Source organism: Panthera leo, chromosome A2 (genome assembly GCF_018350215.1).
Source record: "Panthera leo isolate Ple1 chromosome A2, P.leo_Ple1_pat1.1, whole genome shotgun sequence".
NCBI lineage: Eukaryota > Metazoa > Chordata > Mammalia > Carnivora > Felidae > Panthera > Panthera leo.
This window is the reverse complement of record NC_056680.1, coordinates 124,159,995-124,175,418: the sequence shown is the minus strand read 5'-3', so window position 1 is coordinate 124,175,418 and position 15,424 is coordinate 124,159,995. Positions and strand designations below refer to the sequence as shown.

At 41.6% G+C, this 15,424-nt stretch overlaps 1 protein-coding gene across 2 annotated transcripts in view; it reads right to left on the bottom strand.

Annotated features, from left to right (window-relative positions):
- Positions 1-15,424, bottom strand: part of NPSR1 (neuropeptide S receptor 1) — a 160,213-nt gene that overhangs the window by 13,469 nt on the left and 131,320 nt on the right. For both annotated transcript variants that reach the window (XM_042921855.1, XM_042921865.1), the window contains one exon: positions 14,205-14,281. In XM_042921855.1, the coding sequence (XP_042777789.1) occupies positions 14,205-14,281 (77 nt within the window). The remainder of the gene's footprint in view (positions 1-14,204; positions 14,282-15,424) is intronic.

Genomic DNA, 15,424 nt, shown 5'->3' with positions numbered 1-15,424 from the left:
CTCTTTTATGGGCAATAAACTGAAATGCTAATTATAATTGATTTTTTTTATTTCTTAATGTATACCTCGCAAGGCCACTCTCAGGTACTATTATGGCTTCCAATTATTCTGTGCATTTCACAGAACCACAAGGCTTCAGTGGTGGAAGGAAGCAAACGCTTCAGAAGCATTTACAGCAGTGGATCTAAACTACGGGCAATATCGCTCCCCAGGGTTACATTTGGCAATGTCTGGACACATTTCTGATTGTCTCGATGTATGGGAGGCTGCTAGGAGCCTCTAGTGTGTAGAGGCCAGGAATGCTGTTAAACATCTTAAGATGCAGAGGACAGCAAAAAAGAATTATCCAGCCACACATACCGGTAGTGTCAAGGTTGAAAAACCCTGATTTCTAAGGTGGTATCCTGGGAAGGATATGGGCTTCAAGGTCAGAACCGATTACACCTTCCAGCTCTACCAATTACCAGCTGTGCAACCTGAGGCAAAATGCTGACCGTTCCCAGCCTCAGTTTCCCAATTTAAAAAATGAGGCATAAACACCAAAGTCAGAGTTTTGAATATTGACCTGAAATAATGTATTTAAGGTGTCAACCCTATGCTGAGAATATCAATTCTCTTATTACTTGAGATGAGTAGAGTTTTAACAGTATTTCAGGAGGAATATGAACCACCTTTATGGAAGTGAACAGAAGGTATTACTACATTTAGATAGTCTATTATACAATGTTGTTATCTGTTTACAGGAATTATATACATCCAAAACTTATCCCAGAAGGATTTTACCCATGGGAGGCAAGTAAGAAATACAGCCGACCAAATTATATCCTTTCGAAGTATTCCCATTTGCTGGAGTAACAGCTGGCTTTGAAACAATATGGTTCTGAAGACTTTGTTTTTCAGAAAAGTTCTTGAGCATGACATTTGGACTCTGAAATCCTTTTAAAATGGAAACTTGCAGTACTTTCCAGGGGGCAACTGGGTGCCAATATAATCAACTACCTGCCCTTTGATCTCCCAATGAGATCAGGGAAAAGCGTCTTTAATCTGACCACTCAGGGAAATGCAAAGCCTCCAGCTTCTCAAGATGGCCCTTCAAAGAGAGCTGAGCTACAAAATGCCAGTAATTCTCCTTTATTGAGAGATAAAAGGATTATTTCTACCCTGGCCTTGGCGCTGAGCTGGAGCAAAAAGCAGTTAAATTCAGCCATCACTGAGCATTAGTAGCTGGGGTAGCCTAGAGGCAGCAGGTCCATGAGATTCCGACTGGAAGCGTCATGCTGCCTTAGGCAGTTTTGGTTCAAGCATGCATCCCTGGATACCCCACACTGTAAATTTAGTGTCTCAGGGGCCAGTTCCTGCTCTTTACTTCCCCTCGCTTCAGGCCCCTTGCAGAGCCACGGGGAACCCTTTGTTCTTATATGCCGAGAGCTTGAAGGAGGAACAATTGGTGCATTGGGATTTTTAAATGAGACAGAATTTATTCCTGGCCGGAGGAGGGAGCCATCTATGGACTTATAATTTATGAGTGCAGGTGATTTGTTTGTAACAAGGAAATCCACCTGGTGATGTTTTTATTTATTAATTTTTTCTCTCTCTATTTTATTTATTTTTTAAAATTTACATCCAAGTTAGTTAGCATATAGTGCAATCATGATTTCAGGAGTAGAATCCAGTGATTCACTCCCTACACATAACACCCAGTGCTCATCCAAACAAGTGTCCTCCTTAATGCCCCTTGCCCATTTAGCCCATCCCTCCACCCACAACCCCTCCAGCCACCCTCAGTTTGTTCTCTGTATTTAAGAGTCTCTTATGTTTTGTCCCCCTCCCTGTTTTTATATTATTTTTGTTTCCCTTCCCCTATGTTCATCTGTTTTGTATCTTAAATTCCACATATGGGTGAAGTCGTATATTTGTCTTTCTCTGGCTAATTTCACTTAGCATAATACACTCTAGTTCCATCCATGTAGTTGCAAATGGCAAGATTTCATTCTTTTTGATTGCCGAGTAATACTCCATTGTATATATATACCACATCTTCTTTATCCATTCATCTGTCGATGGACATTTGCACTCTTTCCATACTTTGGTTATTGTCAGTAGCACTGCTATAAACATTGGAGAGCACATGCCCCTTTGAAACAGCACACATGTATCCTTTGAATAAATACCTAGTAGTGCAATTGCTGGGTCGTAGGGTAGTTCTATTTTTAATTTTTTGAGGAAACTCCATACCGTTTGCCAGAGTGGCTGCACCAGTTTGCATTCCCACCAGCAGTGCAAAAGTGTTCGTCTTTCTCTGCATCCTCACCAAAATCTGTCATTGTCCGGGTTGTTAATTTTAGCCATTCTGACAGGTGGTGGTATCTCATTGTGGTTTTGATTTGTATTTCTCTGATGATTAGTGATGCCGAGCATTTTTTCATGTATCTATTAGCCATCTGGATGTCTTCTTTGGAAAAGTGTCTATTCATGTCTTTTGCCCATTTCTTCACTGGATTATTTGATTTTTTGGGTATTGAGTTTAATAAGTTCTTTATAGATTTTAGATACTAACCCTGTATCTGATATGTTATTTGCAAATATCTTCTCCCATTCCATCGGTTGCCTTTTAGTTTTGCTGATTGTTTCCTTCGCCATGCAGAAGGTTTTTATCTTGATGGAGTCCCAGTAGTTCATTGTTGCTTTTGTTTCCCTTGGATCCAGAGACATGTTGAGTAAGAAGTTGCTGTGGCCAAGGTCAAAGAGGTTTTTGCCTACTTTCTCCTCAAGGATTTTGATGGCTTCCTGTCTTATGTCAGGTCTTTCATCCATTTTGAGTTTATTTTTGTGTATGGTGTAATAACATGGTCCAGGTTCATTCTTCTGCATATTGCTGTCCAGTTTTCCCAACACCATTTGCTGAAAAAACTGTCTTTATTCCATTGGATATTCTTTTCTGCTTTGTCAAAGATTAGTTGGCCATATGTTTGTGGGTCCATTTCTGGCTTCTCTCTTCTGTGCTATTGATCCATGTGTCTGTTTTTGTGCCAGTACCATACTGTCTTGATGATTACAGCTTTGTAATACAGCTTGAAGTACAGAATTGTGATGCCTCCAGCTTTGGTTTTCTTTTTCAGGATTGCTTTGGCTATTCAAGATCTTTTCTGGTTCCATACAAATTTTAGGATCATTTGTTCTAGCTCTGTTAATGATGCTGGTGTTATTTTGATGGCATTGAAACCTTTTTCTTCTTTCTCCCTTTCTTGTTCAGTCTCTTGTGAGTATTTCTGCTCTTTCTCTTTCTCTCCAGGTACTTTCCAGGGGAGTGCTTTTACTGCACTCTCTCCACTTTCTCTGTCCACTCTCTGCAAAAACAGCTCCCTACCCTCCATGGCTTCTCTCTCCCCCAGTTCACCTCTATGCGCTGGGTACCTGCTCAGTTCTGTGGCTCAAGTTATGCAGATTGTTGTGTAAATCCTCAGATCAATTTCCTAGGTGTGCAAAATAGTTTGGTGCTTATCTAGCTGCATTTCAGGGATGAGAGAAGCTGAGAATTTCCAGGCTGCTCCGCCATCTTGGCTCCTCCCTCAAAACTCATACCTGGTGATATTTTTAAATAAATATTTTTTCATATGTTGGGAATTCGATGTATTTCAGGTTGATTTAAAAAAAATTTTTTGTAGTTAGGCTTGATTTGTAAAACTTTTAAATTTGAAATTAATTTTTGATTTCTGATCACTGATGTCCTGTTTATTTACAAATATAACCTCAATGTTAAATATTTTTCATACATTAGGCCTCACCTGCTTAGCTGTGGGATTTTGACTACTACCTTCCCTTGTGGGTTTTTTTGTTTGTTTGTTTTTTTGACCCTCTAACAAACCAGAGGTCATAGCTAGATATGAGCAAGTTTAACCTAACCTACCTCACATCCTTGTCTATTCCTCAGCTCCTCAGCTCAGGTGGAACCAGGAACCCTGACAGAACTAAGATAATTGTGGCAGAGACAGGTTAACTGTCCACCAAATCGTTTTCTTTTCAGCAGGGTGGAGTCATATGACTAAGTTCTACCTATGGGAATATGGGAAGAATCCATATACACTATTCTCAGGTCTGGCTCAGATAAACCACCTGAATATTCCTCTGCCTCTCTCTTCCTCCCACCCCTGACTGTTGGATGTTGATGTGGAGGGGTACCTTAGCAGCAATCTGTTAAGTGTGGCAGAATCTCCATCTCTTTGAGTTTCTGAATGACTGTGGAACAGTGCCCTTCCCTTTGACCTTTACTGTCAATTGGACTTTAATTAAACCAGAAACATAGTTCTACTTTGTTAAGGCTACTGTATTTGGGGGTTTCTTTGGTAGTGCATCTAATGTTTCCTTACCTGAAACAGAAATTGGTATCTCATATGCAGTGCTATCATAACAAAAATCTAAAATATGTGGTATTGGCCTAGTGGGCAGGCAGCAGGTGGCAAGGAAACTGATATTGGAAGCTGGGACACTAGAGATCCATTTGCTACAACGTTCACATATGATGCCTGGGAAGTCAAATTCTGTGCCTACGGAGCCCGGAGCCCATGGGACAAGGTTGGTGTAGGAGTCAGGGCTCTCCAGAAAACAGAACCAATAGCAAATACATAGAAGAGGAAATGTATTATAGGAACTGGTTCATAAAATTATGGAGGCTGAGAAGTTCCACAATTTGCTGTCTGCAATCTGGAGAACCAGGAAAGCTGGTGGTATAATTAAGTCCAAATCCAAGGAATGAGAACCAGGGGAGATGATGGTGTAAGTCTGAGCTCAATGGCTGGAGAATCAGGCAATTATGTAAATCCTGGTCCTAGCCCAAAGATGAGAAACAGGAACACTGATGTCCAGGAGAAGATGGATGTTCCAGCTCAAGCAAATTTGCCCTTTGTTTGCCTTTTTATTCTGTTCAGGCCCTCAGAAGATAGGATGGTGCCCACCCATATTGGTGAGTGCATTTTCTTTACTTAGTCTACCAATTCAAATGCTTCCAAAAGTGCCTTCCAGACATACCCAAAAATGGTGTTTTGCCAGCTATCTGGGCATCCCTTAGTCCATTCAAGTTGACACATAAAATTAACCATCACAATTGGTAAACAGAATGTTAATAGTCTCTGTTGATTGCTACCAGATGTGTTTAGCAAGGTATTAGAAAAAAAAAAAAAAAGATGAACTCAGACAAGAGTTGGTTGGTAAAAATGAAAGGAAGTTAAAGAAAGTCTTACAATTTCAGATTTCATAGAGCTGTAAGCATCAATTACTTCTAGTCCCTAATAGTAACAGATACACACTTTACCTGACCCAGTGCAAGAGGAAAATGTGAGCAGAGCATTAAAGCAAATGTGTACAACTTCTAAGTGTGCAAGACTTATGCCAATGAAGCTGACCCTCGTCCGCAAGTTAAGTTATAACTCTCAGAAGTTTTAACAAGCAAAGACCCATTTAGAATCATTCCCAAGGCAAAGATCAGACTAAGGATGGGGCCTCCCCACTATTGTTTCAGGTGGCTTCAAACTAGCTTCCATTAAGTTAAAGATAGGGATTGCATGAGAAAGCAAAGAAAGTCAGACCTGAGAATTCTATTAAGAAAGACTTTTTGGACATGATTGTTGGCACATGAAACTCACTGAAAGCAAATATATCACAAATCTACTAAGTTTTTGAGGAATGATATTGCTAAATAAACCATGACCTCTTTATCTTTTACAACACTTTAAAAGATCAAACAGTACGGGGCACTTGGATGGCTCAGTTGATTAAGTGCCCAACTCTTTTTTTTTTTTTTTAATGTTTATTTATTTTTGAGACAGAGACAGAGCATGAATTGGGGAGGGGCAGAGAGAGGGGGGGACACAGAATCCGAAGCAGGCTCCAGGCTCTGAGCCATCAGCCCAGAGCCTGACACAGGGCTCGAATTCATGGACCGTGAGATCATAACCTGAGCTGAAGTCGGACGCTTAACCAACTGAGCCACCCAGGCACCCCAAGTGCCCAACTCTTGATTTCGGCTCATGTCATGATTTTAGGTTTGTGTGATTAAGCCCTGAATCAGGCTCTTGGCTTACAGCATGGGGTCTGCTTAGGATTCCCTCTCTCTCTCTCTCTCTCTCTCTCTCTCTCTCTCTCCCCCTCCCCTGCTCTCACTCTCTTGCTCTCTCAAAATAAATAAAAAATAAATAAAGATCAGATATCAAAATTTTTACTAATCCTGTGGTTAGAAGAAAATTGTACCCAAATGAGGTTTAAATGTGCACTTTCCTAATTATCTGTGAGGTTGAGAATCTTATTTTTGTCCATTCCTCTTTTCCCTTCTGTGAAATGCCTGTTTATGTCTTGCTCATTTTTTTCTATTTATCTTTTGTTGTTGTGGCTATATATATATTTTTAATGTTTATTTATTTTTGACAGAGAGAGACAGAGCATGAGCAGGGGAGGGGCAGAGAGAGAGGGAGACACAGAATCTGAGGCAGGCTCCAGGCTCTGAGCTGTCAGCACAGAGCCTGACACGGGGCTTGAACTCACAGACTATGAGTTATGACCTGAGCTAAAGTCGGACATTCAACCGACTGAGCCACCCAGGCACCCCTTATTTTTTAATTGAAGTATAATTAACATACAATGTTATAGGAGTTTCAAGTGAACAACATATTGATTCAACAATTCTATACAGTACTTAGTGCTCATCACGATAAGTGCAGTCACCATCTGTCACTATACAGTATTATTAGGTTATTATTAATTATATTCCCTACGCTGTAATTTTTCATCTCTGCAACTTATTTATTTCATTCATATTTTTAAAAAACTCTTTTATAAATTGATTTTTAGGTGTTCTTCATATATCGTGGATACTAATCTTTCCTAGATATATGTGTTGCAAATAACTCCCACTTTGTAACTTGACTTTTTAAATAACTTTTTAAACAAATCAAATTTATCTATCATTTCTTTTATGATTTAACATATTTTGGATCTTGCTTAATACATCCTTCTTTATCCCAATGGCATAAAGGTATTACCCTACATTTTCTTTTAAAAGTTTTACATATTGTGAAAATAAAGGAAACCTCACTTAAAATGGAGTTGGCAAGCCCTGCAGGGGGTGCTCACATACTTACCACTCCTTGCAGCCTGCTTACCATCAGAAAGAAGAAACAATCATTTTGACAAGGGAGGGCACTTTGCACATAGAATTTAATTCCTGCCTTTAAGAAAAGTAAGGAAGGGGTGCCTGGGTGGCTCAGTTGGTTAAGCATCCAATTTTGGCTCAGATCACGATCTCACTGCTGGTGAGTTTGAGCCCCACATTGGACTCTGTGCTAACAGCTCAGAGCCTGGAGCCTGCTTTGAATTCTGTGTCTCCCTCTCTTTGTCGCTCCCCCACTCACACTCTGTCTCTCTCTCTCTCTCCCCAAGAGAAATAAACATAAAAAAAAAGAAAGAAAGAAAAGTAAGGAAGATCCGTACCTCCCTGCCCCAGCCACAAAGCACCAACCACCGCCTGCTGTCAATGAGAAACAACCACCACCTGGAACTCTTGTTCTCAAATGAACTTTTGTTCAGAACAGTCCTCCCCAGCATCCTCCTAAAACCTAATAAAATCTCACCTCCCCTTTGTCTCTTTGGACTGGCCTAAGGTTCATCATAACTTGCTTGTCCCGAATTGCAATTTCTCTGCTATTTATAAATAAACTCATTTTTTACTGAAATAAATTGCTTTTTGCTCTGTTTAAAGTTAACAAAATTTAAGTCTCCAATTCACCTGGAATTTGTTTTTTCCCTATAAATTGAGGTAATGACCTAATTTTATTTCTTTTCCTATGATCTTCTGACATATATAAAGTTCTCATATATCTGTAGATTCTGTTTTGGGGTTGTTTTATTTTCTACTTGTCTATTGTATTGTGTCAATACCACACTCTATTAATCACTCTGACTTTATGATGAGTTTTAATATTTAATACAGTAACATCCCCCCCCCCCCCTTTGTTCTACTTCTCCAGGAGTGTCTTGACTATTCTTGGCTCTTGAAATTTCCACATATATTTTAAAATTGGTTTGTCAAGCTCAATAAAATGTCCTATTTTAATTTCAACAGGAATTGCATTAATCTATATGTTGTTGGGGAGAACTGACATCTTTAGGCTATTGAATTTTACTACCCATGAACTTGTTATAAGCTTCATTTATTTATATATTTATACTTTTTTTTTGCATGAAGTTCTTTACATCTTTTGCTAAATGTAGTTATTTGTAGAGAAGCCGTTTTACCTACATTTACTGATGAAAAAAGGTACTGAGAGCAGTTAATGGGCTTATCTTAAATTCATTGGGCTAGAAATGAATAAGAGTCTAACCCAGTTCTTAATACAAAGTATTTTTCTCCACCTCTTTGTGCCTCATTTAATTTGAAACATGCAGTTTGGCTATAGTATGGATTGTATCACATCTTCCAAGCCACAATGACCAGATGCAGTTATATGTAGATATGTTACTTTATCCATGCTGTGTCTGCACCCCCACATCTCCTGTCCCTCTGCAGTTAAATGTTCTATTTTATAGAAGTAGATACCCCTGGGCATCAAGAGCATGTCTGTTTATGAAAGATAAGCTACAAGATTGAAAATCTTATCTCCTCTACCTCTTGCCTTCTACACCTGTTTTTGGGAAAGTATTTAGATCATTTATTAAAAAATGCTTTTCCTTTTCTTTCTGTCAGCCTTTGAGGGAGAGAAAATAGACATATTTGCCAGTAAGAAGAGTGGTTCATAAACGAGTGATAGATTGAATTTTGCAACCTATATTTATAAAGTGCGCTTCTGTTCACACTAATCATTGCTGATGTCCCCTTGTTGATGAGCAATAATCCTGGCCTGCTAACACCACTGGAGATCTATTTACTGGCCATCTCCATAGCTGCTTGGCTGTAATGACAAGTAAAAAATCATGGGGCGCTTGGGTGGCTCAGTCTGTTAAGTGACTGACTCTTGATTTCAGCACAGGTCATGATCTCACAGTTTGTGAGATGGAGCCCCACGTTGGGCTCTGTGCTGACAGTATAGAGTCTGCTTGGTATTCTCTCTCTCCTTCTCTCTCTGCCCCTCCCCTGCTCACTCTCTCACTCTTTCTCAAAATAAATCAATAAACTTAAAACAAAAGAAAATCAGGTGAATTCCATTTATGAATCAGATACAGAGAGTATACAGGCTTTTGATACTACTCTCTGCTCCTCATTCCAGAAGGGGCTCATGGTGGTGATAATGGACAACTAGAAAATAGAGGTAATGGAGATATAAACTTGTATTAGAGAATAAAAATTGACTGCCACCATTTCTACCTTCGGGGAAGGATAATGGCATACTGTATATCAGTGGGAAAACTGATCACTTTGAGGCATTGTACTATTTCAAAGACTGGAAGACGGGGGAAGCCAAGAACTTAGGGACTGGAAAATCTAGTAGCAGGGAGATATGGGAGATTCTGGAGAGAGACAGAGCTCAACCATAGTGGTGAAAGACCTAATGAGAAAGGGGGAGGGGTGGGGCAGCTGAGGGGATGTAGAAACCTTTCATCACCTCGAACCTCCGGCAACATTTGCTGTATTTACTCTTGTGAGTGATGAACTCAAGGAAAATGATGTGGATTCCATGCTTTCTGGGCCAGGAGCGGAGGGAACAGAAGAACCCTACGAGATGAGTCGTTGAATGTGAGAGCTTAGGGGTCAAGGACATACCAGCCTCCTGGAACTGGCAAGAATCACAGGACAGGGGTTTAAACCAACCTGATTTACATCTGAAAGCACAGGAAGACCTCACCTACCTAAATAAAATTGAGCCCTGCACCCGTAGCGGCCATCTTTTAGATATTAAATACTTCAAAACGAAACAGTTTAGGAGAGAAGACAGGAATAGCACTCTGAAGGCAAAAGCCACGCCACAGAGCATGTGCTTGGGTTTTTTAATTAGGAAAAGTATTTTTTTCACTCTACGCTTTGTTTTTGTTTTTATTTTGTTTATTTGTTTTGGTAGGCTTCACACCTAGGGTGGAGCCCAGTGTGGGGCTTGAACTCACGACCCTGAGATCAAAACCTGAGCTGAGATCAAGAGTTGGACACTTTAACTGACTGAGCCACCAGGCACCCCTGAGCATTTTTTTAGCCATTTACCACCTCCCTTTTGCAGTGTCCTTCCTCTGAGAGGCAGCTTGATACAGTGGGAAGACACACAGGCTTTCTGGTCAATCACATGGGCTTAACCTGCACGCCTGTCTTCTATTTGTAAAAGAGAGACGATAATGCCCCCTTGCAGCATTGTGTAAGGATTCAGGAAGACAACACATGGAAAGAACTTAGCGAAGTGACTGGCAGTAGACGTTCTGTCTGTTCCGCTGTCTCGTCAGATTGTGTTGACAGACCAAATAAACAAATGGATCATGGCAAGATCAAATATAAAAACAGAACTCTGACCCACACTCTGCAGCTGCCAGGCCAGGAAACCAGTCCATTATCTATAGTAGGCAGACCAGAAAGCCACCTTCTTATGTACAAGTCAGACCTGTATCTCTAGCATGCTGGCCAGTAAGACCTGTGACACTCTATGCCAAACAGCCAACACTTGATTAATGACTGGCAGCTTCTTCAGGTTTTGTCCCTGCTTTCAACGTAAAACCAACCAGAGAAAGCCAAATGCACACCCCTAACCAATCAGACAGGATGTCATGCTTCTACTTCGCTCTGCCTGCAGCTTCCCAGGCCAATAGCCACCAACCAGGCACACCTGATATCTTCCTTTTTTTCCACTATAAAGCTTTCCCATTCTACCACTGGCTTTTGAGTCTCTGCCAAAATGTAAGTCATGGCTCTTTTGCAAGCCATGCCATGCAACCCATATGGCTCTTTTGCAAGCTCTGGATAAATAGTGTTTGTCTATTCTCATTTCGTTGGTCTTCAGTTACTTCCACGGTGTCTTTTTTTTTTTTTCTCAATTCTCTCTCTGTATGGACTAAGTGTGTGTATCTTCCCCAAATCCATATGTTGAAACCCTAATTCCCAACATGACGGTATTTAGGGATGGGGCCTCTGGGAGGTGATCAGAGTTAGATGAGGTCATGAAGGCCTGGAGCTCTCAGGATGGGATTTGTGCCTTTATAAGAAGACAGGTGAGAGCATGGGCTCCCTCTCTCTCATCTCCTGCCTCATATGAAGACACAGCAGGGAGGAAGTGGCAGCCGTCTGCAAACCAGAAGAGAACTCTTACCAGGAACACAATCAAGTGGCACCTGATCTTGGGCTTCCAGGCCTCTTAGAACTGTGATAAAATAAATTTCTGTTGTTTAAGCACTTTGTTAGGGAAGACTGAACAGACTAAGATATCCCCCTTTTTACTTTGTCCCCCTTTAGACCCAAAGCTCTGGACCTTCCAAACCCCTCTGGTCCCACCACACTTGATCTGTCCACCATCAAACAGGGGTCATGCACTCTAAAATGACAACTTGACCAGTATATGCTCATGTGGTGCATGCACATTGCTCAAACCAGGCTGCAAATGTACTGCTGGGTCCTCCTGGAGAGAGTACCTTAAGGAAAAATGACTGACTCCACTGGTTTGAATTTCCGGCATCATGGAAGGTTCAGAAGGGAGATAGCTCAGGGCAGACAGAGGCACTTTTTCTATCTCTCATATCAGCCTCTGGGAGCTTCCTTATTGCTTGTAGCTTCTAGATACTACCTATATACCCAGATATATCTGATCTTGGTCATTACCCATTCACTGAGAATGTAAGTTTTGAATGTTTAGATATTCATCAGTATAAGATCTCTATCTATCTATCTATCTATCTATCTATCTATCTATCATCTATCTACACAGTCTCAGCATTGGGTCTCTCAGGGTTCAAGCATAAAGTTTACCCAGAGAAGTGCATGAAAGGATAATTTTTTGTGGGGGCTGAGTTGACAGTTAAAAAAATATCTCCTATACACAGCTAGCATAATGATGGATGTTTATACAGACTAAAGGGCCAGTGGGCTATTACTTTATATTATAAAATATATGTAATCATGGAAAATTTTAGCCCCTGGATAAGCAAGGGAGGAAGGAAGGAAGGAAGGAAGAAAAAAAGGAAGGAAAGATAAAATTCCACCACTCAGAGATAGTTACTATAACATTTAGTGTTTGTCCTTCCTGACATTTTCAATCATCTATCTATCATCTATCCATCTATCCAACTAGCTGTCATCTATATGTACATGCACATGCATATTCTATTTATTATATATTAATATACTTAAAAAAGTGATATTTACATGTTTCTGTAATTAAGTACTTAATAATTAAATAATTAACTACTATAACTGTTTCAACAGTTATAGTATTTAATATATTTATCTGATACCTGATAGAGGAAGGATGTCTTCCTCCTTTCTTTTTTCAGACAAATATTCTGACTTTTGACCAAAGCCACTCACAATAAATAAAATGAATGCATTTGTGTTTATTCTTCCTGACGGCTCTTGTTCTTCTAGAAAAACCAGGCTGCAGAGACTAGACTGGCACGAGGGAGTCTGTGTGGAGGATCTGCGTAGAGGCCAGAATGAGCTACGAGCTGAACGATAGGTATTTCACGGGCAGAAAATTTCCAAGCAGCTTGCACACACCTCTGGGTTACTCTCGTCAATCATCGTGGGAGTCAGTTGCCTATAACTGTGTCTCCCACTGGATGAGAGGTTGTCAAACCTGGTTGCACATTAAAATCATCTGAAGAGCTTTTCCAAAGTAATGATGCCAGACCTCCCTCCAAACAAAGTGAATCAGAATCTCTCAGGCAGTGGTAGCTGGCATTGGGGCATTTGAAAAGCTCCCCAGGCAATCCCTTGTGCGGCCGGAGCTGAAACCCAGTGCACGAGAACAGGCTTCCTCTAGCCAGGAATCGTGCCATTTACTCATTTGGCATTCCTGGTCCTTTGTAGCACTGCTGACATGTGGGGAACACAGCAGAAATGAACTGAATTCAGATGAAGACACTAACACTGACACATCTCTACCAATTCTTCTAGAGAGAGGGACACAGATTGTCAGTGCCCACTTGGGAATCCATGTGACTTTCTCACTGGAAGAAGTAGCTTCAAGAGGGAGGAAGATGAGTGTGGTCTCGGTCCAGTAAAGGTAATGGCTCAAAGTCTGAAAAGAGGTAGACTTAGAGCCATTTAGTCTGTCCCCTTATCTTAACCTCTTGAAGGCCAGAGAGGTTATTGCAAGGTGGCACAACTCTTAGTGGCACATCTAGAACAGAAACCAACTCTTCATAGTCCACGTAGCTGCGTTCTAGCTTGCTGTCCTTGAGTGAGCGTATGTGGGTGAGTATGTAGATGTGAGTGCATATGAGTGCGTAAGTGTGTGTGTGACAGACTGGGTGTGTGAAGGGATGCGTGTGTGTACAAGGAACGGGAGGAGGTGGGGAGCCTGAGGAGAGAACTAGTTGCATTATAATAAATGGAAAACCAGGAGCCCTTGCCCCTCTCTTTCTGGCAAAGTGAACTTGGTTCGCTGAGTTCTCTCCAGGTTGGTCTCCATCAGGTCCAGTAATATTTGCTTGGGAGGCAGGCTAGGCCTTCAGGTCCCGGTGCCTGCCATGGGGGAGGTGTTCTGCATCAAGGTTTACTGCAGCAGGATCTGGGGAAGGGATGTAGCAGGTGGTCTCAGGCTCATGCTGAGGTGAAATTGGCCATTCTTTGCCTAGCTTAGGGTCCAGGATTGTTCTGTGGATAGACAGCAGTTTTCTCCATCTGTAAATTTAAGTCAGATAGAAATGTCTATCCTCATGTTTCACCAAATGTGTGCTCCTTGGACAGCTGTCTTTTCACCCCAGTGTCCTCCAGGGTGTTCCTTTTTGCCAGGCTTAAGAAACTGGGGGGGGGGCGGCTTTGGATCATGGCCCCCAAAGTCCCCCCTTCCTTCCTTCTTTGAGTTTTCAGGGAGGCCACCTGGAAGAGACAGTACCTACTGGGAGAGCCTTTGGGGGATCTGCTCTGCTGGCTGAATCCTGATAGAATAGTGCAGGCTTATTGTATTCAGGCAAAGCGCAAGCTCATATTTGCCACAAAACAAAACAAAAAAACAAAACAAACAAACAAACAAAAAACACTGCAGAAGCAAAATTACCCAAGAGTTGGGTAATTCGGATTAGAGACTTACCGGAGCAGTTGGAGATCACAGTCTCGTGGGCTTTGCTCTTAATCCAAATGGTTCTGATCACAATGGCATAGATGACACTGTGGAAAGGAGCAGAGGTAATATTAACATGGCTGGTGGGTTCCTACAGTGAAGACACAGAGACAGGAGGACTCACAGGTCCCGGAGTGTGAGGTATGGAGGGAGGGGTCTCTACACCATGCCTGGTCCCTGTCCTTGCTGATTATAGAATCCCAGAAGATGACAGCTACCTCTTTTTTAACTGAGGATGCTAGGACTTGGTGAAGTGAAATGGTTTCTCAAGGTAACTCAGGTGGTTAGAGATATAGCTGAAGAATAGCTGACCTTAGAATCCAAACACAGGGTTTGGAGTCAGAAAGATTTATCTTTGTAACCAGCACTGCTATTTGCTAGTTGTATGACCTTGACCTTAGACACTCTTTAATGTGGCCCCATGATTCCTGTCTCTGGTGTTCATGCCTTTGTGAGATCCCCTCCCCTTGAGTGCGGTGAGAACTGTGACTTACTTCTAATCCGTGCAGTGGGCCGAAGGTGATAATGTCTGTGATTGCATATAAGTGTAGTGCCTGTCTTGCTAGTGTCTCTCTCTGTTGCTGCCATGAGTCCTACACCTCCAGAAAATTAATTCTGCCGAGAACCCATGAGAGCTTGAAAGAAGATCCTTCCCCAGTTGAGCCTCTGATGATATCCCGGCCCTGGCAGACACCTTGATGACATATCCATTTAAGCCATGTCCAGCCTCCTGACCCATAGACACTGGAGCTAATACATATATGTTGTTTTCAGTCATTGAGTTCATGATAATTTGTTACCCAGCAATAGATAAGCAATACACTGAGTGATAGAGGCTGAATGTATCTCCACCCCCAAATTTATATGTTGAAATTTTAATGACCACAGTGATAGTATTAGGAGGTAGAGCCTTTGGGAAGTGATTAGGTCATGAGGGTGGAGACTTCATGGATGAGATTAGTGGTCTTATCAAAGAGACCCCACAGAGCTCCCTAGCCCCTTCTGCCATGTGAGGACACAACAAGACGTCTGCCACGTGGAAGAAGGTTGTCACCAGAATCTGACAGTGCTGGCACCCTGATCTTGGACTTCCAGCCTCCAGCACTGTGAGAAGTAAAGTTCAGTTGTTTACAAGCCACCTAGTCTGTCTGTCTGTTGTTACAGCAGCCCACACCAACTAACACACTCTG